The following is a 27,835-nucleotide window of genomic DNA, read 5'->3' as shown; positions in this document are numbered from 1 at the left end:
AGGTCTTGGGTTCATTGGGATTTTTTGGGTCATCAGGATCTTTTGGGTATTTTGGGTCATCTGGATCTTCAGGGTCTTTTATGTCCTCTGGAGTCTTTTGAGTCTTCTGGGTCAAATGGGTTGTGGTGGAAAATTTAAAGCCTCAATCAAGTTACACCAGTCACAGTGAAAGTTTAATCATTTGTTAACATGTGCGCATGGAGAGAGACAATCAATGCAAAGTTTTATCTCTCTGGCTTGATGTTTCAACCAGAGTTTCTTATCGAGGGAAGAGGAAATAGGGAGGTGGCCGGCTCATGTGCAAGCGAGTTGACCAACACCAGGTGTCAACAACAAAACAACAGATGTGTTATCCAGTCAGTTAAACAAGATTATGTTTCAGCATATTGAAACAAATTCCTTGGGTTTGACCTCGGGAACTTTCAACCTTTATCAGGCATTTTCAGTGCTTCACAGCCCTCCATCTCCACGACTCTTCCATAATGCATGCTTCATTCCATCAAAATAATGCCATGTGTTCCAGAAACCTTGATGTTGTGCGATATCATGTGATCCCTAAAGTTTTACACCCTTGCAAAATGTTATTCAGCATATTATATGCATTCATTAATAAAAATAAAGCATTCTCATGCGTCACTGGCACTGAGGAAAGGCAGCTGTCTTCAGACAGGGTTTTATTTCATTTAACTTGCCAAACAAGTGGAATGGAAGAAAAGATTATATTTGTTATGCAGTAAAGGAGCACACCATCATCATCATCGTTCCACGTACTTTTCCATGCTTGCATGTGTCAGCCGTGGTTCACCTAATGGCTGCTTTCCAGGTTGCATGATCCCTCGCCCTCTTGTTCGGCCTGAAACTCAATGATCATCTCTCAGCAACACATCCCATGTTTTCATCGGACGGCCTCTCTATAAAACTACCATCACTCGGGACGGCCTCAGCAACACTATATCTATCCATTATAAAACTACCATCAGTCTGCGCTGATCCATTATCAAGTATATATTTTAAAATCTGAGTTGTATATGGACACTGAGAGTTGTGTTGACAAGAACGAAATATTTTAAGATAATTTTTACACTTCCACAGGGTCGTTTGAGTCCTTCAAGGTCTTTTGTGTCTTTTGGGTCTTTGAAATCCTCCGTGTCTTCTGGGTCTTCAACGGTCAAAAGGTTCTCAGTAGTCTAAAGGATCGAAAGGTACATTCCAATCGTGCGTAATTAATGGACATGTGTGAAGTCAGGGTACAAATGACATTCAAACAGCACGTAATTAATAGGAGACATAAAATCAGACAGCTTCACGGCTGCACGATGTTTTTAGGTTTTTATGCAGTATTCATGTGGATCGGCTGGCTGTGCTTGCTTCACCAAACATCCTGACAGAGATTTATGTTAAACATTTGCTGTGTTGTCAAGATATACACCAATCATAATACAAACATTTCTTTTGTACAAATATATTTGTAATATTGGTAACATTATATTTATTTGTAATTTGAAATATGAGAAGGTCCAATTGGTCTATACCTCAAAATGGTCAAGGGTCTCAGCTGTCTCATCTTTCTGAAGGCTGCATGGGGTCAAAATGGTAGTCAGGTCGAAGGGGTTTAAAGGGACTTAAGGGGTGTAAAGGTCTTTCGGTGCTCGGGGGTCTAAAGGGTGTAAAAGGTCGAAAGGATGAAGGGATCTCAAGGAGTCAAAAGTGTCGTAATGGTGAAAGGGGTTGAAAGGGTCTTAAAACTCCTTTCGACCCGTTTTACGCCTTTTACCTTTTTTGACGGTCAAAATGGTCTTCGGGGTCTTGTGGGTTATCAGGGTATTTTGGGTCCTCGGTGACTTTTGTGTCCTCAGGGTCCTTGGGGTATTTTGGGTCTTCAAACAGTCGAAGGGGTCAGGTCAGGTCAGGTATGGGAGCACATGCCAGAACAGCGCGTCGCTGCGTCCACTTTCCGCCGGTACTCCAGGGGCCTCCGTCTGGCCATCCCCCGAGCATATGCCAGGCCCATCCCCATCTCCTTGAGATGATGGTCAACCTGCTGCAACCACGAGGCACGTGGTCGGCCCACTGGCCTCCTCCACTCACGAGACTCCCCCGCTGAGAGAATCTGTTGAGCTGGATCAGCGTCAGGAAAACGAGCCACATGTCCATACAGCCACAACTGACGCTCACGGACTATGCAGGTAACAAATCTCATCCGAGTCTCTCTCAGCAACCGCTCGTTGGACACAAAATACGACCAGCGATAGCCAAGGATTTTCCGAAGAGACCCGGTACCAAAGGAATTAAGTCTCCGTCTCAGATCCTTGGTCAGAGTCCAAGTCGCGCATCCATAGAGCAACACTGGAAGTACCAAGGACCTGAAGACTCGGACTTTCGTCCTCCAGCACAGGTACTGGCAGGGCCACACCCCATGATCCAGTGAATCCATGACTCCCCAGGCCCGTACCAGACGTCTATTGACCTCTGACTCACAGCCAGCAGAGACATGAATATCACTGCCAAGGTAAGTGAATCTCTCCACGACCTCAACATCCTCACCACAAACAGACACAGACAGGACAGCAGCATCCAAGATGTCACCGAAAGCCTGGAGCTTAGCTTTGACCCAAGAAACCCGTAATCCCAGCGGCTCTGACTCCTCATTCAGCACCTCGAGGGCCCCCAAAAGGTTATCTAAAGTCTCCGCAAAGATGACTGCATCATCTGCAAAATCAAGGTCCGAGATCTTGACATTCCCAAACAATGCACAGCAGCTTGATCTCTCTGACATCCTCCCTAAAATCCAGTCCATACAAGTGCTGAAAAGTGTGGGGGCAAGTACACACCCCTGACGAACTCCAGTAACAACTGGATATAAGTCAGAGATGGTACCAACACATCTCACAGCACTCTCAGTACCAGAGTAGAGTTCAGACATCAGATCGATCAGCTTTGGTGGCACCCCCCGAAGACCAAGAATCCTCCAGAGGACATCCCGATTCACTGAATCGAATGCTTTACAGAGATCAACATAGGCTGCCAGCAGCCCCTGCCGAAACTCTCATCTGCGTTCGGTGATTTTTTTTTTTTTTTTTTTGTATACCTTGGTCGAGGCTCGTATGAGAGCTAACACACAACTCACAGCAAGGAGGCATGAGACAAGAGGGGCGGGAGTGGAAGGGACAAAACAGTGGGGAACAGACACATTAGGTGAACTGTGGAAGGGAGAGGGATCGGGATGGGACGGGGAACATGGCGAAGAGAAGATGGACATTTCAGGGACTTTCAGGAAGGAAAATGGGAGAAATGAAGGAAGTGGGCTTCGGTGGATTATCAGGGGTAGAAAAGATCGAGGATTTGGATGGGGGAAGATAAGAGGTGGTGGTGAACAGCTGTTTTGAAAGCCTGGAGGGAAGAATGGGAAAGAATAGAGTGAGGAAGTTTATTCCAAAGGCGGGAAAAAAGAGGAATGAAAGAGTGAAGATGAGCAGTGATTCGTGATTTTGGTAGTTTTACCAGAAGGGGGTTGTTGGCGGACATTGAGCGCCCTGTGGAAATGTGGTGGGGACAAATCGCAGAGAGAGCAGGGGGGGCAACGCTGGAGAGGAGTCGGTAGAAGACAGAAAGACCACCGACCAACCTGCAGTGATTGAGTGAGAGGCCCAAAGACTCAGCTTCATTGCGGGAGATGCCGATGATCTTAAATGCCCTGGTTTCGACAGCGTGAAGCCGAGAAAGGTGGGAGGCAGGAGCACCAGCCCAGAGGGGAGAGCAGTACTCCATCAGGCTACGGACAAAAGCTTTGTAAGTGGTCAGGAGCTCAAGAGGGCCGAGGAAGGACTTAGCACGACGGAGGATTCCCAGTCGGCGACTGGCTTTTGAGGCGAGGTTGGAAATGTGACTTTCCCAGGAAAGGTCATGGCAGATAGTGAGACCTGGAAGCTTGAAAGAAAAGACTTCTTCCAGAGGATTGTTGAGAAAGTGGATGGGGGGGTTTTGTAAACGGTCCTTGCGAAGAGACATAGTGAGAGTGTGAGATTTGTCTGGATTGAAAGACATGTTCCACATGTTGGACCAGTTTGTGATTTTATCCAGATCTGCAGTGAGTGAAGAAGCTGCTGCTTGCCGGTCTGAGGGATGACAGATGGTATGGCAGAGGGTGGAGTCATCGGCAAAGAGAAATAGAGGATTTTCCAGAGAGTCCGAGAGATCATTGATGAAAACCAGAAAAAGAACAGGGCCCAGAACGCTACCTTGAGGAACTCCAGCCTGCACAGGAAGAGGGGATGAAAGAACTCCATTTAGGGCCACACGTTGACTGCGACAGGAGAGGAAGTCTGCGAGCCATGAGTGGAGATGGCCTTGAATACCATGGGAAGAGAGTTTGGTGAGTAGGGCAGGGTGCCAGACTGTGTCAAAAGCACGTGATATGTCCAGGGATACGGCTCGGATTTCCTGTCTGGCATTGAGGACCTCCATCCATTGATGGGAGAGCAGAAGTAGCATATCCAGGGTCGAGTGACCTGGTCTGAAACCAAATTGATGATTGGAAATCAAGCCATTGGAGAAGAGGAAGGATTTCATATCTGAGGCGATGATGGATTCCATCACCTTGCTGATGATTGGGAGAAGGCTGATTGGTCTGTAGTTATAGGGATCTGTTTTTGCACCTTTTTTATGCAGGGCAGTGATGTTAGCAGATTTCCAAGCAGATGGCAGATGACCTTTGGCAAATGAGAGGGTGAATAGAACAGAGAGAGGGTGAGCAAGAGCAGAAGAGCAGGCTTTGAGGACACGTGGGCTGATGCCGTCTGGACCGGTTGCAGAATCTGACTCGAGGTTTGAAAGCAAGCTCTCCACCTTGTCAGGAGATTTCCCTGGTGATGACACGAAGAGCAAGGATACGGTCAATCGTTAACCTCTTTGGTGTAAAGCCTGACTGCTCTGGACGCGGGTGCTCAAGCAGATGGTGGCGAACCCTATCAATAAGTATCTGAGCAAAGACCTTGCCCGGCACTGAGAGCAGCGTCACCGCTCGGTAGTTGTTGCAGTCTTGGCGATCACCCTTCCCTTTCCAGAGAGGAACAACAAGGCCCCTCTTCCAATCAGTTGGGATGATGCCTGTGTTCCAGGCAGAGCACAAAACTGCATGCAATGACACGAGTGCAGCATTTCCACCAGCCTTGAGAAGTTCAGCATGGATGCCACAGATCCCTGGAGCTTTGCCCCGTTTCAACCGGTTCACCGCAGCCCGTGTTTCCACAAGCGAAGGTGGACCACAGTTGATTTGAGGGTCAGCAACAGGGATTGTAACACCCTTGACGTCCAACTCGACAGCTGGGGGATCAGCCCGGAACAACCGCTCAAAGTAACCGGCCCAGCGGGCCTTCACTTCAGACTCCTCTGTCAAGAGCCTACCACTCTCTGCTCGAACTGCAGTGCTCCGAGGGATGGGCTTAGATGAACGCAATGCGCGAATTCCCCTGTAAGCGGGACGAGAATTACCTGTCCACAGGTGATGCTCTACCCCCTCACAGATTCCTCGCACATAGGCCTCCTTGTCCACAATCAGTGCACGTACAGTTTTACGCCTCAGCTCCCTGAACAGCTCAGCTCTGCCATTCAGCCTGGCCCTGCGACTCTGGTCAATGGTATCCAGTGTCCCTTGAGAGACAAAATTCTTCTTTGCCCTGCGGTGAGTTCCAAGACATCCACCCGCAACATCAAGGAAGGTGGTGTTGAAGGCGCTCCACAACTCTTCAGGACACACCAAAGCACCCAGACCCCCCAAGTGTCCACTCAGCATGTTCGCAAACTCCTCAGCTACTCTCTCATCCCTGAGCTTGCCAACATCCAGCCAAGGCTGGGATGGTACCATTCTCCAGGATTTAAGGTGCAGCTTTAGAGTTGCTACAACAAGCCTGTGGTCAGTATTGAGGAACTGAGCATTCCGGTAGACCCTGCAGTTCTGGATCATCCTCCAGCGACCATCAATGAGGACATGGTCAATCTCCTTTGCCGCACTGCCAGCGTTGGAATACCAAGTCCAGCGATGAGCTTGTGGGCGCTGAAACCATGAACCAGCCACCCTAAGTCCATGACTTCTTGCAAAGTCAAGGAACTTAGTGCTATTCTGGTTCATAGTTCCTGACCCATGGGGACCAACACACATCTCATAACCATCCCTATCAGTTCCAGTCGATGCATTGAAATCCCCCAAGACGAGAAGTGTATCTCGTCTGAGGCACCGATCAACCACAGACTCGAGTGTGGCGTAGAATGCATCCTTCACACTGAGATCACTCGGCTCAGTCGGAGCATAAACAGAGACCAGGGAAATGACACCGAAGGAGTGACGAATCCTTAATCTCATAATATGCTCGTTGACCGGTGTTACCTCAATTATCATTGGGGTCAGCTTATTGGACACAGCTACATCAACTCCTTGAGTATGGTAACCATCAGAGCGACCAGACCAATAGTCGGTATAACCACCCACCATTATCTCGCCGCAATCCGGTCTCCGAACCTCAGAGAGAGCTGCAATCCCGATGTCCAAACGCTTGAGCTCAGATGATAACAGAGACAGGTGATCATCCTCTCTTAGGGATAGGACATTCCAGGCACCCACCCGAAGGGACCGCCTCAGGTTAAGCCAAGGAGACCGCTGTCTGGTGGACGACACCTCAGCACCACTCCGACACACACTCCCGCAATCTGACTCAGGGATGTTACCCCGTGGTTTCCCTCCTATCACAAAGATTGGGGGTCCCGAAGGCTTTGCCCCAATCCCATCATCCGGTGAGCTGCCCTGTGCGAAGGGAAGCTGTGCAGGAGGTACTCCCACGGAGTGGGTTTTCAGATTTTTTTGCGTTTTTGTGTTTTGCGGAATGAAGGGTTTTACGGTGGCCGGAGTGCAAATCTTGCCACCAACCTCCTAATAAAAAAGTAACCCAACTGCAGGAGGACGTCCGCAGACACAGTTGGGCACTAGATATGGATGGCCGTTGGCTCACAAGGAGCTCCTCCGCCCTTCCGCTCCGCACTCCGAAGGGGTCTCAGCAGTCCAAAAGGACAAAACGGACATTCCAATGGTATGTAATTAATATTTATATGTGTGAAGTCAGGGTGCAACAGACGTTCAAACAGTACGTAATTAATAGACATAGTCACACTGCTTCACCATGGCGGGTACATTCAATTGTACGTCATTAATTAGCGTACATGGAGTCTGCAACTGATGTTCAAACAGCACGTAATTCATCGTGTTTTCATCAAAATCATATGTCTAGTTTCAGAGAAGAATTTGCATAAAACTCTTCATGAAACAAAAACATTTCTCCAGCGATTTATTCCCACTCAAGGTTTAATTACAATTCCACAAACTTGTCGTCGTTGTTATGAAACTGCACAAGAATATGTTGTCCAAAACACAACAACCCCAACACCGTGTTGTGGGAATGATGCTTTAGGGTTAATGAAACTGCTTGGTTTAGTTCACTTATCTCCTTAACATTTGTTTAGAATAAGCATCATGTTATTAATTGTGAGGTTAGATATGCATCGCTATAACATGGAGACAGATGTTTGTTTTCCCGGCCCTAATGTTGTGGAAACCCCCAATTATAACCTCTGTGTTTTATGTTATTTTCATCTGTTCTCATTTCAACACACATACACAAGAGCCTTGCATTCAAGACGGGGGAGAATGTGCAACAAACCTGCATTGTGAAACCGGCAATTAGTTTCGGTGCTTCCTCGGGTAAATTCCACGGTCCCTTCGAGCATCGTAACGTGGCAAACAGGCCCAGGAAGTTACTTGGGGCTTTGAACATACCTGGCGGTAGCGGTCATTTTGACCCATCCGCTGAATTTGAACCAGGAAGATTGAATGGGCCGTGGCTTTTACCAATGGACCATTAAATTATATTGTTGCACGGATGCGGTCAGGGATAAAGGGAAACCACGTGGCATAGTAACTTCACTTTTAGATGTTCATCATAAGGCGTACAGTATTTGTGTACGAGGATCATAACGTATCGATGCTCCAGTTCTAATCCTTGAAGTGGATTCCCTTCGTAATCTGTTTACATGAGCATTACTTTCTTTTTTCTTTACTTACATGTGCTTTTGACCTGATGTCTGCACCAGAGAAATCAGAAGCTGTAATGGTGACCAGAAGTGGCGAGTGGTGCTCCGAAGCTGCGAGTGGTGACCATAAGCAGTGAGGGGTGACCTGACGGTTCGAGTCCATGACCTATAAGAGTGGAGACAATTCATAAGAAGCTCCATCTGCCAGGCAGCATGATTGAATAATAAGGAAAACGAAGTGTGCCGAAGTGATGCCTCCTCAAGTAATATCTCACCATGTCCAGTTTCATGGGGGTTTTGTCCTCTTTGGTCCTCACTTCGTTATCCTCCAGTCGAGTTCTTGCATCACTTCGTGTGGTTAACAGAAAAGAAACGTCACAAAGGACAAGGTTGGAAAGTTCATGAACAATTATGAGAATACAACATGGTAGAGGTGGGATAGCTCGTGCAATTATCTGATCATCTTACAATGGATAAAAAGCTGAACATGAGGATGTGATCAAGCTTCGTTTGTTTTATTTAAAAGTGGTACCATACCAGAAGATGTTATTTCTTCCTTCTTGTCAATTCTTGTTGAGATGATTGAAGCTGAACTTCTAAATCAGAAACCATCTGCTTGGCCGCCTCAAGTTGTTGCTGCAAATATTGGTCTGAACTTGCCATACCCTGCTGGACACTGCAAGATCCAGGAAAATAACTCCAGGTTAGGGCACAACATACATCAGAAGATACACAACTGCAAGTGTACATCCAAAAGAAGAACCATTTGCACAACAAACTGTGTGGATACCACAAGAGACAAGTGTGAGAGAAGATAGTCAGGACATCATTACCCCCATCGTACCATTCTAGAGACTGAGAGAGCTGTGCACTGTGTGCGTTGCCTTTCTCCAGTGCACACTCCGTCAAACCATGCTGCTTGTGGAGGAGTTGAAGCTTTTCCTCCACGATTGTTCGAGATACTTTTTCCATCTCGAATATAGTCTCGAGGTCCCGTAGCCGCACCTGAAATCAACAAACACCATGAAAGCAATCCACACTCTCAATCTGAAAACATTCACTTCAAATTCACCTTCACTGAATAAGACATTTCTTCTTTGAAACCTTTTCACAGAAAACAACTCTTCCAAAATGTATTTTTACATTCCTTCCGCTTCCTTTTACTCCATCAGGAAAACCTAGTCATTCTTCTTCTTCATTAAAATCTCATCGTGTCCTCTTTGACAATGCTTATTTCCCAAAACCTCCCCCACTCCTGAAAGTTTCGTTCATGAAGCTTCCTCTTCCACTTGCCGCCAAATTTCCCTCCATGCCTTCAACCAAAAACATTTTAACCACAACTTAACCCATGAAGTCTGTCACAGGTTATCCAGTCTGGAAATCGTGAGGTGTCAATTTTGCAGAGGTTGTGGAGGCAATAATTTCTACTTCATGTCCATTCATAGTGTCAAACCACTTCATGTCACGCCCATCCCCCCATCTGTTTCCCCCTTGTCCCATGCCTTCTAAACTTTCACCTCGTCCTGCGCCCTCTCAATTTCCCCACCCCCACACACTTCTCCCCCCTCCCAGCAAGCTTTGGCCCTGCCCTTCCCTGTGTCGCCCCCTCCCCAAACCCTCCCAGTTTCAACCCTCCCACTCCCCACAACCTCCCGGCTTCCCCCTACCCCACGCCTTCTCCTTGCTCCTTCACACATCCCGAAGTCCTGTCAGCAGCTCCTCCCCCGTGCCCAACTGTGTGGATCTCAAACATGCGCGGCCTCCACTCCATCTGACAGAACTCTCAATCCAGGCCGCTGCTGATAATTCGGACATCATCTGTTTAACATTATCCTTCCTCTCACAGGACGTCCCTCACTCCTTAAATAGTCCCTCTCTGGCTATTGCCTCCTCTGGTTTGATCGACATGAACCCCATCCTGGTGGTGGAGTTGCACTGCACGTCAGGAACTTCATTTCTCATTCTGTGTCCTGCTTTTTCACTTCCCAAACCCCAGGAGTACCTCTGGCTGTGACCTCCCCTCTGTTCCCACCTCACCATGCTGCTAACAGTGACCCCTCGTTACTCATTATATACTTTTCGTTCGAAGCCCCTTCTTCTTTAAAAATGTGTAATCCCAACCGCCCCAATCTTATTCTCTCTGTCTCTCTCTCTGTCTCTCTCTCTCTCTCTGTCTCTCTCTCTCTCTCTCTCTCTCTCTCTCTCTCTCTCTCTCTCTCTCTCTCTCTCTCTCTCTCTCTCTCTCTCTCTCTCTCTCTCTCTCTCTCTCTCTCTCTCTCTCTCTCTCTCTCTCTCTCTCTCTCTCTCTCTCTCTCTCTCTCTCTCTCTCTCTCTCTCTCTCTCTGCCTCTCTCTCTCTCTCTCTCTCTCTCTCTCTCTCTCTCTCTCTCTCTCTCTCTCTCTCTCTCTCTCTGCCTCTCTCTCTCCCTCTCTGCCTCTCTCTCTCTCTCTCTCTGCCTCTCTCTCTCTCTCTTTTTCTCTCTCTCTCTCTCTCTCTCTCTCTCTCTCTCTCCCTCTCTCTCTCTCTCTCTCTCTCTCTCTCTCTCTCTCTCTCTCTCTCTCTCACCATGAACCAACATTAAATCACTCATCCCAACTCTCTCTCTCTTCCTCATATGTGGTGATTGCAATTATCACCATGCTGATTGGTTGGGTTTGGTACCTCTCTTAACAGCCATGGCACTTCTGCAAAGGACTTCTGTGACTCCATGGGACGGACTGAATCTGTAAACTTTCCACACCCGGATTTCTCCCAATTGCAAATATTCCCTTCTGGATTTGGTGATGACCAACTTCCCCGTCAATGTATCTTACGCTTTGTTCCAATTGGTTCATCTGATCTGCCCATGTGCTTGTGAAGGTCAGAATCTCTCTGGCCATTCTCGGAGAACAGCATCAGCACCAGCAAGTCTGGCAGTTCACTCAGACAAACTGCCAGGGACTGCAAGCAGCCATCACACTGCAGGACTGCTCTCCTATATCGACCACCCCTGATATTAATTCAGCCTGGGAATTCTTCCATAGAAGCCTTTCTCTCTCATACAAAGTCATCGCATCTCATCTTCAGTTATCTTACCTATCTTTCTGCTCTTGGTACTCTGAATCATGTGGTGAGGCAGTTGTCTGAACACAACTTGCATTCTCCTTCTGGAAGGCATATCCAATTGTCGGCAACCTCAGATCATTCCACAAGACGTGTGTTTCTTGTATCTGCTCTGAGGAGATCCAGAAAACAACATCTGTCCATTCACAAGAATGAGCTATCAAAGTTGTCTCCCTCTTCTAAAACCTGTTGATGCCTTGTCAAATCTATCTCTAGTGTATGCTCGCCGCCCGTCAACAACTTCCCTCACCTCACATGGTCTCTCTCTCTCTCCCCCCACCATATTGCTCCCCCCCGGCCACCCACCTGAAAGGACCATGCCGAAAACCCTCTCATTTACTTTCTTTCAACAATCCTCTCAAAGAGGTTCAGTCACTTCAACTCCTGGGTCTCACTCTCAGCGATGATCTCTCTTGGGCAAGCAACAATTCAAAGTTGGTCTCCTCCAAAGCCAGATATCTGAGCTTTCTCAGTCATGCAAAGTCCTTCCTTGGCACACCTGAGTTCCTATCCTCCGACAAGGCTTTCATCTACAGCTTAATGTCGTAGAAATCAAGTCTTTCAAGATCATCAGAATCTCTCAAAACTGTATGGGTCTTTCACTTGAAGGGTGAGTGGTGTCTCTTCTTCCAGCTAATTTCCAGTCATGCACCATACCTTCTCCGTGCTTTGTCCACCCCCCTCCCCCCGCCAGGTATCTCACTTCCACTCATTTGTTCCTCTATTTTCCCCACCTGTGGAACTAACTTCAACACTCTTCAATCTCAATCTTCCCTCCAGGTCTTCAAGACAGCTGTTCACCACCATCTCAAATCATTCCCCATCTCAAACCATGATCTTTTCCACACCCATTAAACCACCTACACCCCTCCCAAAACGTTGCTTCTTTCTCCATCTTGTCTATCCTTTGCATTCTCCCCTACCCCTTATCGTAAACTACATCTATTGTTTGTCCGTTTCCATCTATTTTCTCCCTCCCCTGGCTGTTGGAATTTCCACCTTCTGCAGTTCCATTTCTAATGTTGTGTCCTGATCTGTTCTGTGTTCCAGCTATTCCATGAGCCTCAACTTTGTGTTTAAAAAACGAGGGTTGAATATATTCCTCGACTCAGAGAGGATGCTTTCACTTCTGTCACATCATCTTGTTTGAAGTTGATCGTAGAATATCAACAATAAACAATTCCATTCCAGACACACCCCATAAACGTAATCTTACCATTGACGAGGACATAACTATTGTAAACTGAAGGACATAACTATTGTGAGATGTTCTGAACCATGAACAGAACTGAGTGTTTCGACTTCATCATGGGGTGTTGGGGAAAGTGATACCCGTATGTGTATGCATGAAGAATCATTCCAGGCCGGTTCCCAATGACAATGTTGCATTTGTTGTTGTACCAGATTGTTTCGGGCATGACCCCACTTGATGGGAAATGGAAAAACAATCACATGAATGTAAATGTATCATTTAAGTCACAAATATAAAGGAAACAACACTTAAACGAGTAAATTAACTCACCCGGACCATATCGGTTTCAATGTTGGATTTCATGTGGGATAAACGCTCGGTTTCCAAGTTCATCTCCAACTCCGTTATCCGAATTCCCGCTTCCTATACAAAACAAGAACAATACAGGAGCACATTAGCTACGTAAGGATTCATCACACCCCAAACATTGATGAAAGGCTTTTCATTGTCACATGATTCTCATTCATCATCAGGGTGATGGACACAACCTTGGATACAATGAATGTAAAATGTATTTTTGTTTTTTAGGTCTAGTCTCAGAGAGGAGCTGAATAGACAATGAACAGCAGGTTAACAAAGTACCAGAGGTATGGAGGGGATGGACATACACATGGAGGAAATGGGGAAGAAAACAAACACAAGTTACAATGGCCCGGAGAGTAATACAATGGGAAACAATCAGCTTGGGTTGAAGAGATCGTGGACGTGCATGGGTGAGACATGAGGTAGTCATGGGTAACATATTTGAAAGTAGAACAGCACTCAGTAGAGAACATATGTCCACCAAGCTGAACAGTTTACATTTTGTATCCCACTGATAGGCCGGATCTGCTTACCTGAACCAAAATCGAATTGGCTTGTTTTCGTCACCGAACCAACTCATCCACGTTGTTTCGTCCGAATCTGTCAACTTTTTGAAATACCGTTCTTCATATCGTTTTTGGCCCAATCTCTCAATGGTGAAGAATCACCTCAAGATTAAAAAAAAATTCTGGTCTCCGGATTCGGATCTTAAGCAAAATCAAATCACTTCTTCCTCATCACACACCCGACCTGTCCACCAAGTTTTGTCCAAATCTGCACGTAACTTTTTGCGATGTCATGCTTCTTATAGTTCCGAGCCCCATCTCTCAATGGTGAAGAATCATTTTAAAATTTCAAGTCGCCAGATACAGATCTGGACCTTCACCAAAATCGAATCAATGCATCCTTGTCACATACCCAAACTGCCCACCAAATTTCATCCGAATCCGTCCACAACTTTTTGAGATATCCTGTTTACAGACAGCTAAACAGACAGAGACAGAAAGGGGTGAAAACATAACCTCCATCGACCTTTGGTGGCGGAGGTAAAAAGGAAGTCGAGAAGATAGGAAAATGGACACAGGGAAATAAGGGAACCATGCCACCTGTGTGTATGTAATAAATAGATGTTCTCTTGTGACAAACACGAAACAAAGTTGATATGTTCATGAGCACCTGAACTGCCTCTTGAAATCGTGAATTATACAATTCACATTCTTTCTTTTTTTCTTCATTGGCAGTTTTCAGCACTTCAACCTGAAAATGAATCAAACGAGCAATATAAGGATTACAAACATCACTGTGGTGAGGAACCAACAATTTGACACATCGAGGACGTAAAACACATCACGACACAAAAATATTTCCCCAGCAATCAATTCCCACTCAAGGTTTAATTTCATTCTTCAAACTAGTTGTGGATGTTGTTATTAAACTGGACAAGAATATATTGTTTAACATTCACAACAAAACACAACTCCAATGCTGGATTTTCAATCCCACGTATTTTGCGGACTCCATAAATCGTGTTTCCAAATATCGTGAGTGTTGTCATGCTGAAGTGATGCAGTGCCCCCTTTAGGTCCGAGTAAGAATGTTAAATTTTATCAGCGTTCCAGCAATAACTTTGATTACAATCCAATGCGTTGGGACCACACTCTGTGCAGAGCGTTGGTGCTGCCCCAGCATTCTCCTGGGCGATTGGGCACAATTCTGGATGGGTCGCCACTCCGACACAGCATACCAGCAGGCTGTCACTCATTTTGCCGACATCGGAAGGATGACAGGCATAGTCAACCCCACCTGGTGTTAATTCAACAGCAGAATGGGATCTGAACTCAGGACCCTCGGATCCCAAGAATAACTTGTAAACTCTTCGAAAAAGACACTGAAACCTTAATCATCCATCAACAAATGCTGACAGATGAATCTGACAGCTTCACATCCTTTTGATGGCCAATTTAAACATTGATCCATCTCTCTCCATGCGAAACAACAGAGATGGTTTAAAGAGGGTCCAGATTCAAACCCAGGGTCAACAGCTCAAAAGTGAGTGTGCAAACTGTGCATATCTGCAGAATCCAAGACATCTTGCCACACCGGGCTGCCTCATTAACATGACGCCCTGTTGCTGATCGATAAATCTCCCTTACGCTTCCCTTTCCAAGATCATGATGCGTTCCCATCTCCCCCCTTTTACGAATATTTTACACCATGGCTGGAAATAAACTTCACAAAGATGAGAGAAGAGTCTATTGTATGTCTGCACAAGCTTTGAAATGAAAGGTTCATCAATCCAGCATGATCAAACCCACTTGAAAACCTTCCAGCTCTAATAGTATTCCTCGTCTCTTTCAGGCTCAGTACCCACCTGCCTTGAAGAATCTTCGAGATAGATCCGAAGATCAGACAGGGTCTGGTCGAAGCAGTCTCGGAGTTTTGTGCTGTCTTCAAGTAAATTCTCATCTCCAACTTTGTAACCTTTTTAGAATGAAAAAGACAAAAGTTTGTTTCGAGTGATGCGGGATATTCAGATCATGGAAGGTTTGCACAATGTACCGTATCAATATTTATTTAGTGAGAGACCACGGAGTGATTGTGAGATTAGGATTGGTATTTATATTTTGATGGACCTGTGTGTGATAGAAGTACACAATTGTCAGACTGGTGATCAATATTTAAGATTATACGGTTGGAACACTGATAAATCAAGTCTCCACAAGATGCTGATTTCACAAACTACATTTATCTACCATATCGGAGAAACCATTCTGGTGAGGTCTGAAAAATATAACTAGAAACACTTCCAATTATCCTCAAGAACCAAACAAAGGCTGGGAAATTTAAACATTTAAATGTCGTTCGTATCGCCTTTTAGAAGATGAGGAAGTTTTCAAGAAATTTCGATGCACGTGCGCGTTCAGGGCAGGGACATAAACCCGTGCACGAACACACACTTTGTACTGCCTTCCTGCATTTACACGAATAATCAAAATAACTTATTCTCTTTAATGCCCACAACATCTCAGAAATACCACTCTGGAGGGGATGAAAATGCACTTAAGTGACACCAGCCTGGAAAACCACTTGAAACTACTAACTGGAAAGTTCACATTACCCCTCGCAGTTTTCAACACAGTGTGTATCATTTAAATAAAATAATGATTTTAAAGATCGTTAAATATTTTTTCCGGAAATTTTGCTCGATGGAAGCAGTCTTATACGCCACCTTATTTAACATGTCAAAGAACTGCACCACTGGAGTTTCTTGGGAGTGATAAGAAGGCGATTTGTCTTCCACAGGGTTCATGTATATAATTCAATTTAAATAAAATAAAGATTTAAAAAGTCGTACAACGGATGCGTGACCGTCGTTGACGCAGTGTCTTATTGCACCACCATGTCTAACACGTCACATCAGTTCTTCGTGCCGGTTGTGTGTAACCTCCTCTATGACGTCCTTAAAAAAGTAAGTTTTCGGTTTGGAATGATTTATAATTTTGTTTCACTGCCAGGCAGACAGATAGAGTAGAAAAACAAAATCTCACCTCTCGGCGAATGTGCAATCAGGATGAATTCAGAGCCAAAGTACTGTTCATTAAAAGGCATGTTTGTTTTATGATTCATGTTCAAAATATAACATTTAATTTAAATCAAGTTGTTCCTCAATCATAAACTGACATTTGGGGACAGACAGACGAACGAACGGACATGAACGAATTGCTTAACCCCACTTTGTGCTTCACGTACGTGGGGTAATAATTCCAAAATAATTGTGATGTTGAACATCATTCCTGCCCTTATAATGAACAGTCGAGTCATATTCAATACAATTTGACCATTAATGAAATATTATCCTCCCAATTTGAGAGAAACAAGAAAATTTCCTTCCTGCTTCATGGACAATAACTTTCAGCACAATTCCAAAGAATCTAAAGATAATGTTACTGCCCCTTTGAGCATTACAGACGATGAACTGACCGGTATTGTTATTGTGGAGAGGAAGGTGTGAAGACAGCAAGATAAACAATTCCTTCATGAACTCCTCATGTGTAGTTTCCAGACACTTCTGTTGTTCTTTAACCTGAAGCACAATATGCAACAACTGTAATCACATCCTGCATTAAAAAAAACACAACAACTAATTTTGAAGGTCAACACAGCTCTACGAATATTCCAACCATGCTCAAATCACAGGACAAGAGGTTAACAACACAAACAAACATCCCCATCAGAGATGGGGAATCCCCACCATTGAAAAAGGTCATACATATTCCAGATAATGAGGGAGGTGAATTTGAAACAAGACACCATTTGTATATTGCGATAATGTCGTTTTTTTTCAACATGGCTGCCTGGCGGACATATTGGATGTCCGAGCGGGTCGAAATCATGTTGGAAAAGTTCCCAGGGGTGAGGAACGTAGTGACCAAAAATAATTGAAATCAGATAAGCGGTTTTCCATTTATTACAAAAAACATTTTTTTCAAGATGGCCGCCCCATTCGCCCTTGAATCCGGCCACGCCCAAAATCAATAGGGTTCTTCCTTTTCAGGTCTTACATGTATGACCCAAATTTCAAATCGATATGGCTAACAGTTTATGAGCTATCGCACTCACAGCTATAAATGTTGACGCCCAGCCAGACGGACGGACGGACGGACGACCCGGGTCGCGGCGGGGAATAAAAACAAAGAACCTACGATCAATGGATGAGGTGTGTGTGTGTGTGTGTGTGTGTGTGTGTGTGTGTGTGTGTGTGTGTGTGTGTGTGTGTGTGTGTGTGTGTGTGTGTGTGTGTGTGTGTGTGTGTGCTTGTGTGTGTCCGTCTGAGGCATACTTTTGTTGATTAATTACTGGTCTTTTCATTTACTGCACACAATTGAAATGTACCTTTCGACCCTTTGGACTGCTGAGACCCCTTCAAATACTGAAGACCCTTTTGAAGCCCCAAGACCCTTAAAAAGACCCAAAAGACTCCAAGGATCCAAAAGACCGAGATGACCCAAAAGACCCCAAAACACCCCGAGGGCCTAAAAGTCCCAAAAAGTCACCGAGGACCCAAAAGAACCAGATGACCCAAAAGACCCCAAGGACCCAAAACACCAAAATGAACCAAAAGACCCAAAGGACCACAAACTCCATGAGGATCCAAAAATCCCAACAAAGTTCCCGAGGACCCAAATGAACCAAAATACCCCAAAACCCCCAAAAGACCCCGAGGACCGAAAGGTCCAAAAAAACTCACCAATAATCCAAAACTCCTCAAGAACCCAAAAGTCCCAAAAAGTCACTGAGGGCCTAAAATTCCCCAAGGACCGAAAAGTCCTAAAATTTCCCAAAAAGTACTGAAGAACCAAAAGTTCCCGAGGACCCAAAAGTCCAAAAAGTCCCTGAGGACTCACAAAATCCCAAAAGTCCCCGATGACCCAAAAGTCCCAGAGGACCCAAAAGATGCCGAAGACTGTAGATTCTATAGACCCATTAAGATACGACTATACCACAAAAGATCCGTAAGAATTCTCATGTTTTAAATGCAGATAAAGGTAGATTTTAAGGCAGATAAAGCAGCTTCATACATCCAACAACCATGGCATGGCATTCTCATTACAACATGTTGTTACCGTTGTGGGGGTAGATGGAGGAATTTAAGAAGAAAGAGAGGATCGTATGGAGTTGTTTGGTCCGTGGACGTGTCGGAGACATCTCGATGTAATTAGGTCGAGAGTCTGTGAGTTTAAGTGTTGCATGTCACCACACAGTGGGGGGGGGGAGAGGGGGGTGGTACGGTTTTAATTAGATAGGGATTAAGGTCAAGTTCCCCCATTATGTGAATATGTAGTGTGTATGTTTCTGAGGAGGGAAGGAGAGCATGCCTCGTGGCCTGATCACGGGGCCTCAGAAATCGTGTCATCGTGTGGGCAATCGTTGTAAACAGACCGGGTGCAAAAGAGGAACGTTCGGCAGATTCGCTTGTAAATAGAAGCTGCACGGGGTCTCTCAGCCCTGATGTTGATTACCATCACGAATTACCTGACGTACGGCTTGGCGCCATATTTTGGGCGCGTCTACATGTGCAGGATGAAGCGCCTCGATTCCAAGTTCCACAAAAGACCATCCCTGGGCCAAGCTAAGTGCCGGAATAAAGGAAGGATTTTCTTTCATTTTGTTTCCCCTTGTCTGCATTTAAGTCTGCGTGTAGAGGCACCTCAATTTTCGGTTAAATTTATCTCATGATTATTATTATTTCTGAATTATTTTCCTTTGTAAATATTTGCCTATTTTCATCAAATCCCGTGTTTATTTTAAGATGATGTGTCCATGTAGTTGTCGTGGGGTTTGAGTATGAACCCCTTTGTGCATCCATCTGTTCCTCCATCACTCCGCCATTGTGCCCTGCCCCTTCCGCACACGTTGTAGTCTCTGAGGATCAATGTGTCCGCCTCCGAAGGGAAACCACTCGGCCATCCGGGCTGGCGGTGTTAACCACCCGTCACCACAAATTGGGTCGGGGGGATTAACCTAACCGCGCAGCACCACGATAATATATCACAAAAGCAAAGATAATATTGCAAGAAAGCATATATTCATTAACACATAATATTTACAACAATGACAAGATAAAGAGCAATCATAGATTGCAGACCCTCGCCAGGGCTTCTTTTGAGTGGTGTATTTTGTGTGGCATTTGTGTACTTGTGTTACGAGATTAATAAGAGACATAATTAGAACTGCGATTTATAACTGCTGGCAGTGATGACCGGGTACCAAGACGACCCACTTTGACGCAACCCCGCTTTGATTGGACACCTGACCCTGAACCATTATTTTTACATTATTATTCAATTGAATTTAGAATGGGATTAAAATAAATTCAATTCAAATCAAATGGAAGACCAAATTGGTGCAGTCCTGCATTGGAGTCATCAGAAGGCGTCCAAACAAGCAAAATGCAAAGATGAAGTCATCAGGAGGAACGTGGATAGGATTCACATTTCAGCTGCGACTCCTCCAGCCTGAAACCCATCCAGGAATAGCCAAGTGAGCCGATCAAGTTTGAATATAAAACATGTATTCCCCATCACTTCGAGATGATAATTGTGAAGTTTCACATTGCTTGATGAAGCGGTTCCAGAGAAAACGTCATTTCATAATTTTTTTCTCCCTTCCAATATAGTTGCCAAACCACGTGACCTATCAATTATTCCTGAACAAACTTGGACACCCAAACTTGGGGAACATTTGTGTGAAGCTTCCGTTCAATCTGTCCAGCCATTCTGGAGAAGAATATTTTTAAAGGTTTTCCGATAAATCCAACATGGCTGCCACACCACGTGACCTATGACGTTGTAATTATCATGAAAACATTCTCCATGAGTAGTCTCGCCTCTGATGACAATTTTGTCTCAATCCGACAAGATGTTGCGGAGAAAAACACAAGTTCTGTGCAGACAATCAATCAAACAAACAAAGAAACAAATGGACATAAATGAAATTCTCTCTCCATTGGCGAGGGTCATAAGAATTGCAGTGTTATCTGGCAATAATAATAACAAACAAACAAATAATCCCCACATTGGCCCCAAGCACATCTGGGCTTCGTGAAAGACAAGGTAATGTTCAAGCAGTACAGCAGGAGGGGACGCAACAAGACTGTGAAAAACTCATAAAAATTTGGTCCATCGGACCAAGGAGACCACAGGTGGTTAAAGGCTTCTTGGTGCTTTCAAATAGAAATCATGACTTTTACAAGAACTATGATGATGAAAGAAACCAGTCCTGTTTGTATGTCACTGTATATGTAGGTAGTCTCATACGAAGAATAATTATTGTAAGATTCTTCAAAGATAACAACAGCCATTGTGGTGAGCTCTTCAAGAGAGTTCAAAATGGCAAAGACAGAGTTGAAAACTCGATCAAAACTCAAACAATGATCGAATAAGGTGTGATGACATTATTAATGACGTGAACGAATCATTGCAATTACCAGTTTCAATGAAGCTTCACTTCCACACAATTCTTCCTTGGAAGAATGAAGTTGTGCTTCCAACTGAGAAACTCTATCTTGAGCTTCGATGAACTGCTCTTGGAGACGTTTCTCCAAATTCTCCATCTGTTCCTGTGCACTGCAAGATCCAGCACGTGTCTCCGCATGAGGGAACAATGTATATCACAAGATACATAATGGTAACTGAACAAGCAAAATAAAGATCTTTTCCACAACAAACCACAGAAACCAATTGAAGAAATGGAGAGAAGAGTTAAAATGGGCCTGGTGATGCGTACGTACCTTCTCAGAGACCGTGAAAGCTGATCACTTCGTGCTTTCTCCTCATTTAATGCACTCTGTATAAGGGCATGTTCCTTTACCAGGGATTTATTTTGTCCCTCTGCGATGAAGCGTGATGATTTTTCAAACTTCAACCGCAAATCAAGATTTTTTAGGCCAACCTGCCATCAACACACACAATTAGGGTCATCCCCACACTCAAACTGGAAAAGTACTGTTATAGCCGGGGGGTTGGGGCTCGACATGAGGGAAAACACTCAAGTTTCTCCCGAATACCTGGTCCTGAGGCCACCGACCAAGCAAAGTCTATGGCGTGCTATCGCAAATCCCCACGATTCTCTTCAAAAGCAAAGTTGAAAGATGGCAAAAGGTTCCACCAATAATGAGCCATATCAGCCTTTGAATGAATTTTTTTTCCCCTTGGGACCTAAATCCCAACCCCTTAAGGTCTGAACCAGGGGTCAAATCCAAAAACTCATGACACACTTAATACGTCCCCTAATGTTGAATGCATATTCAGTTTCAGTTTAAAATGTGCCAGTAATTGCATTGTTGGGGATTTGACCCTTTTTGTCCCACCCCTGGGGCAGGGCGAAAATGACACTGCTGTCACAGCTTCTTGCCATGTGGTGATCATAACTACCAAGTTTTGTGAATTTCTGCACAACCGTTTCAGAGGAGATAGCATGACGGACAGACAGATAGAGACAGACAGACGGAGCAGATTACAATATCCCCTCATTTTAATTTTTTTCAAAAATCATGTGGAAAATAAAGAAAAAGGTGTTTTACCTCAAACTTCCTCAGAATTGTACTTTGCAGGTCTGCGTTCTCCTCAAACTGATCAGCCTCATGACGTATGAACTCGGAAAGGAGTGAGTCTTTTTCTTTAATCTTGTAGAGTTCAAGTGGGAGTTCCTCAATGGTCTTCCCTTGAGGCTGTCACGGTATTAATGAAAACATCGGTTATCAACACCTTCAGGAATAAAGTGTTTTCTGCATGTTAAATCCAATAAACAGGAAAGTTAAATTGAAGATTCAAGCAAAACATCACAACTTGGTCCTCAAAATGTGATCCAAAAATAAGATGGTGTATATTTTGAGCACTTGGACTCCATTCCACCTTATGAAGCCCACAATCAGAGATAAACTAACAGTTTATATGTTTTGCTTTCATGTCCCCTCAATGAGAGTTTTCAACCAAATCACCCAACCAATAAATATCTCTTCTATGATTCGTCCATCACATGTAATGGGTCACGTGAGCTGAAGGAGAGAGAAGAGGTTGCTTCGGCATGGATGTTGCAACCACATTGTTGAATAATTTAGACCTGAGCCACAATTAATATGTGGTCATTTAGTGTAAAAATTCAGAAGTTCATTTGGTCTTTTTTTGAAACATTCCAATGGATGTGGTTTCACATTGTATATGGTTAAACTCTGTGCCAAAAAGCCAAAACTGATTCCACAGAGGTCTCCACATTCAGCGATGTCAAACTCATATTGAACAAAGCAGTGATTAGAGAAGATGACCAGTGTGTGCAGTTGATCGTTATCTCTATTTACGGGAATGAGGAGATGGAACAAAGTCTTCCCAGGACTCAAAGTATTCACCTCAGCTTCGGGAAGGGATCACAGTTCACGGACCAAATTGTTCAACTTTATTGTTCTCAGACTTTTGCTCCGATGGCTCTTTTCAGAATCATCACCAAACCCTGGACTGCCTCCAATTGTAGTAAGTTTGTGGAAATATTCCCAGGGATTTTCTTGATTTCTGCATTATTTAGATCAAAATCACTGGGTACTGAAAACTCAATTAACAATGCCTTCTTTTCCTTTTTGTATCTGAGAACTATGTTTGGTTGCAGTGCTTTGTTTATAATGATCAGGCAGAATGGGATCATCAGATTGTACGTGAGCATTATGTTCTTGTTTTCAATGATTGCTTTTGGTTTACATTTCCATGAGTTTTGAGGAGCTGGGATATTGAAATTTCTGCAGATGTTCTGATGCGTAACTCCACATACCCTGTTGTGCCTTTGTGTGTGCAGCTGCTCTGACATGAGGTTTTTGCATCTCGATAGGAGGTCATTCATGCTTGCTGTTTCTACCTTGCAGAACCTGCACTTGTCCGATTGGCTTCGTCCTGCCAATTTTTCAAAGACACTCGATGACCCGTGAACCCGTTGAGTTCCAGTTGTGACAGCGGATGATAAAAAATCATTTGAACAACAACAAAAAAGAAGCTCCAGCGAACTATACCGCTGAGGTTGTTTGCATTGATCAAATACTCCCGAAGAGTACTTCACTGAATCGGGAATTGATTTTTTAATAATATTTTTCGTTGCCCAATTAGAACGAAAATTGATACTGCACACGGCAGGCCCTAAAGGTAAGGGGGCCCTAAAATTTTTTGCTATCGTGTACCGTTTTGGCTGTATTTCGGGAACATACATACACACATACATACATACATACATACACACATACATACATACATACATACATACATACATACATACATACATACACACATACATACATACATACATACATACATACATACATACACACATACATACATACATACATACATACATACATACATACACACATACATACATACATACATACACACACACATACATACATACATACATACATACATACATACATACATACATACACACATACATACAAGATGAGAGTTTTAGTAATATTTCGATTGATTAGTGTTGCGTCCTTGGTCCTGGGCATATATGATTCGTTCTTCATCCCAATTGAGTTGACCTCTTCTTCTGTTCAAGATGCTGGTGTGTGTGTGTGTGTGTGTGTGTGTGTGTGTGTGTGTGTGTGTGTGTGTGTGTGTGTGTGTGTGTGTGTGTGTGTGTGTGTGTGTGTGTGTGTGAGATAATATTTAAAGATTATCAAGGTATGATATCTTTCAGAGGTAAATTGAGAGCAAGTGCATGGATCAAATCAAAAGTTTCAATTTGTTTTGTGCTCAGCTTGTTTTAAGGTGAAAACTACAAATAAAGGGTAAGACACCTTCATTTGGAATGATATTCTGTCACGAGGGACACAGAATAAGTCAACCAAAATGAATAGTCTCACATCACGTTCAATGTGGACTAGTCCAGGTTTCTGATGTTGATTAAACCTGCTTGGCTAAATTGATGCAAAGGCATCTTGTTGCTTTGAGATCTCTCATCGATTAACAAGCACAAGCCGATTACATTTTGCTTCAGGTCCAGATCCAGATCCGGCCTTTCAATGGGATACAAAACGTAAACTGTTCAGCCTGGCACAGGTAGGTGCTGAACTGAATGTTGTTCCGGTTTCATGTGCAATACCTGGGAGGTGGCAGAATAGCCTTGAGGTCTGCACATATCCCTCCGTCTGGCCATCTAGACTGGGTTTGAATCTCAGCTCAGCCACAAACAGTCTCGTAGGCAAGGTGATTCCCTTGGATGGACATTGGACTGGGCGTCCAGTCTGTCAACATTAGTTGGTGGACAATAAAGATCCAACAGTTTCCTTCACGAAGAGTCGGAGAGTAGGTGAGCTATCACCAGCACTTTGAACAAATTACAAATTCATGTCCTAACCTAGAGAACGTTGCATCAGAGGCACAGTCGCACCCTCAGTCAATGATCCCACTCGCAGTCATGTGCAGCATACAAAAGAAGGAAAAGAAGGACAGTTGGCACTGCCTGCTCCTCAAAATTAAATGCAAATAATGGACAATGAGAATTTCCACCATGTTGCTCTGATATTACCACAGAGCAAGCGGTATGATCTTTTTGCAGATATGTTGTTGCATTATCATTTTGATCAAAAACACTGCATTTCATCGATGTTGCTACCTCCTCATTCTGTCCTTTCAATCTTTGACAAGAAGAGCTGCAGGGAAATTAATTCAGCAAAACACAAAAATCACACAGGGCTGACAAAGATGCAGCCACATTGATCACGTGAGTGGACGACACAAAATCAAGCAAACTCACAAAATGTCCGAGCCGGAACAAAGTGTCACACGCTTTGCTATCAGGTCAGGTCAGGTATGGGAGCATGTGCCAGAACAGCGCGTCGCTGCGTCCACTTTCCGCTGGTACTCCAGGGGCCTCCGTCTGGCCATCCCCCAGGCAGATGCCAGGCCCATCCCCATCTCCTTGAGATGATGGTCAACCTGCTGCAACCACGAGGCACGTGGTCGGCCCACTGGCCTCCTCCACTCATGAGACTCCCTCACTGAGAGAATCTGGTGAGCAGGATCAGCGTCAGGAAAACGAGCCACATGTCCATACAGCCGCAACTGACGCTCACGGACTATGCAGGTAACAAATCTCATCCGAGTCTCTCTCAGCAATCGCTCGTTGGACACAAAATCCGACCAGCGATAGCCAAGGATTCTCCGAAGAGACCTGGTACCAAAGGAATTAAGTCTCCGTCTCAGATCCTTTGTCAGAGTCCAAGTCTCGCATCCATAGAGCAAGACTGGAAGTACCAAGGACCTGAAGACTCGGACTTTCGTCCTCCCGCACAGGTACCGGCAGCACCACACCCCATGATCCAGTGAATCCATGACTTCCCAGGCCCGACCCAGAGGTCTATTGACCTCTGACTCACAGCCAGCAGAGACATGAATATCACTGCCAAGGTAAGTGAATCTCTCCACGACCTCAACATCCTCACCACAAACAGACACAGACAGGACAGCAGCATCCAAGATGTCACCGAAAGCCTGGATCTTGGTTTTGACCCAAGAAACCCGTAATCCCAGCGGCTCCGACTCCTCATTCCGCACCTCGAGGGCCCCCAAAAGGATATCTAAAGTCTCCGCAAAGACAACTGCATCATCTGCAAAATCAAGGTCCGAGATCTTGACATTCCCAAACGATACACCGCAGCTTGATCTCTCCGACATCCTCCCTAAAATCCAGTCCATACAAGTGCTGAAAAGTGTGGGGGCAAGTACACACCCCTGAGGAACTTCAGTAACAACTGGATATAAGTCAGAGATGGTACCACCACACTTCACAGCACTCTCAGTACCAGAGTAGAGTTCAGACATCAGATCGATCAGTTTTGGTGGCACCCCAAGAAGACCAAGAATCCTCCAGAGGACATCCCGATTCACTGAATCGAACGCTTTACAGAGATCAACATAGGCTGCAAGCAGCCCCTGCCGAAACTCTCATCTGCGTTCGGTGAGGACACGAAGGGCAAGGATACGGTCAATCGTTGACCTCTTTGGTGTAAAGCCTGACTGCTCTGGACGCTGGTGCTCAAGCAGATGATGGCGAACCCTATCAAGAATTATCCGAGCAAAGAACTTGCCGGGCACTGAGAGCAGCGTCACCCCTCGGTAGTTGTTGCAGTCTTGACGATCACCCTTCCCTTTCCAGAGAGGAAGAACAAGGCCCCTCTTCCAATCAGTTGGGACGATGCCTGTGTTCCAGGCAGAGCACAAAACTGCATGCAATGACATGAGTGCAGCATTTCCACCAGCCTTGAGAAGTTCAGCATGGATGCCACAGATCCCTGGAGCTCTGCCCCGTTTCAACTGGTTCACCGCAGCCCGTGCTTCAACAAGCGAAGGTGGACCACAGTTGATTCGAGGGTCAGCAACAGGGATTGTAACACCCTTGACGTCCAACTTCACAGCTGGCGGATCAGCCTGGTACAACCGCTCAAAGTAACCGGCTCAGCGGGCCTTCACTTCAGACTCCTCTGTCAAGACCCTACCACACTCTGCTCTAACTGGAGTGCTCCGAGGGATTGGCTTGGATGAACGCAATGCGCGAATTCCCCTGTAAGCAGGACGAGAATCACCTGTCCACAGGTGATGCTCTACCCCCTCACAGATTCCTCGCACAAAGGTCTCCTTGCCCACCCTCAGTGCACGTATAGTTTTACGCCTCAGCTCCCTGAACAGCTCAGTTCTGGCCCTGCGACTCTGGTCAATGGTATCTTGTGTCCCTTGAGAGACAAAAATCTTCTTTGCCCTGCGGTGAGTTCCAAGACATCCACCGGCAACATCAAGGATGGTGGTCTTGAAGGCACTCCACAACTCTTCAGGACACACCAAAGCACCCAGACCCCCCAAGTGTCCACTCAGCCTGTTCGCAAACTCCTCAGCTGCTCTCTCATTCGTGCGCTTGCCAACATCCAGCCTAGGCTGGGATGGGACCATTCTCCAGGATTTAAGGTGCAGCTGTAGAGTTGCTACAACAAGCCTGTGGTCAGTATTGAGGAACTGAGCACTCTGGTAGACCCTGCTGTTTTGGATCATCCCCCAACGACCGTCAATGAGGACATGGTCAATCTCCTTTGCCGCACCGCCAGCGTTGGAATACCAAGTCCAGCGATGAGCTTGTGGGTGCTGAAACCATGAACCAGCCACCCTAAGTCCATGACTTCTTGCAAAGTCAAGGAACTTAATGCTATTCTGGTTCATAGTTCCTGACCCATGGGGACCAACACATGTCTCATAACCATCCCTATCAGTTCCAGTCGATGCATTTAAATCCCCCAAGACTAGAAGTGTATCTCGTCTGGGGCACTGATCAACCACAGACTCGAGCGTGGTTTGCTATCACTGGCTGATTAAAATACAAGCCACTCAGTGATTGAAAATTACAACCTGTTGCCTTTGTGAATGATACACGGTGTCAATATACCCTCCCTCAGGCAGGGGTCAGTGGTTGAACAACTTGCACGATGATACGCGTCCAGATGAAAATTGCAGGTCGTCTCCCCCACCATTGTCGGAGTGGGGGAGAGAAGTGGACGATTTATTTTCAAGCCCT

The 27,835-nt window shown here is 45.1% G+C and overlaps 2 protein-coding genes across 3 annotated transcripts in view; one reads left to right on the top strand and one right to left on the bottom strand.

The window, feature by feature from the left end:
- LOC147015219 (uncharacterized) overlaps positions 1–27,835 on the top strand; it is a 189,349-nt gene that overhangs the window by 145,248 nt on the left and 16,266 nt on the right. The window lies entirely within an intron of this gene.
- On the bottom strand, positions 152–24,430 carry LOC147015220 (uncharacterized). The gene is made up of 13 exons (XM_085849177.1): positions 24,377–24,430; positions 21,816–21,962; positions 21,024–21,184; positions 20,721–20,859; positions 16,715–16,817; positions 15,105–15,214; positions 13,910–13,990; positions 12,701–12,793; positions 8,921–9,081; positions 8,614–8,752; positions 8,352–8,424; positions 8,108–8,242; positions 152–1,187 (listed from the first exon to the last, which is right to left on the bottom strand). The coding sequence occupies exons 1-10, from the start codon at positions 24,428–24,430 to the stop codon at positions 8,623–8,625; spliced, it is 1,179 nt and encodes a 392-aa protein (XP_085705303.1). The 3' UTR covers positions 152–1,187; positions 8,108–8,242; positions 8,352–8,424; positions 8,614–8,622.

The sequence above is a fragment of the Eptatretus burgeri genome, chromosome 12 (genome assembly GCF_056783735.1).
Source record: "Eptatretus burgeri isolate ZD-2024b chromosome 12, Ebu_testis_v1, whole genome shotgun sequence".
NCBI classification, from domain to species: Eukaryota; Metazoa; Chordata; class Myxini; order Myxiniformes; family Myxinidae; genus Eptatretus; species Eptatretus burgeri.
The sequence above is the reverse complement of the archived record's forward strand: the minus strand, read 5'-3'. Positions and strand labels throughout refer to the sequence as shown.

Bases quoted from the DNA above. Each gene is read 5' to 3' on its own strand.
- LOC147015220 (XM_085849177.1), bottom strand. From the start codon at position 24,430: ATGGCCAGACGGAGGGATATGTGCAGACCTCAAGGCTATTCTGCCACC. The intron at 21,963-24,376 runs GTATTGCACATG...ATACCGTGACAG, and splicing joins GCTATTCTGCCACCTCCCAG to CCTCAAGGGAAGACCATTGA. The intron at 12,794-13,909 runs GTGCTCATGAAC...TGTTTTGTATAG, and splicing joins GATTTCAAGAGGCAGTTCAG to GAAGCGGGAATTCGGATAAC.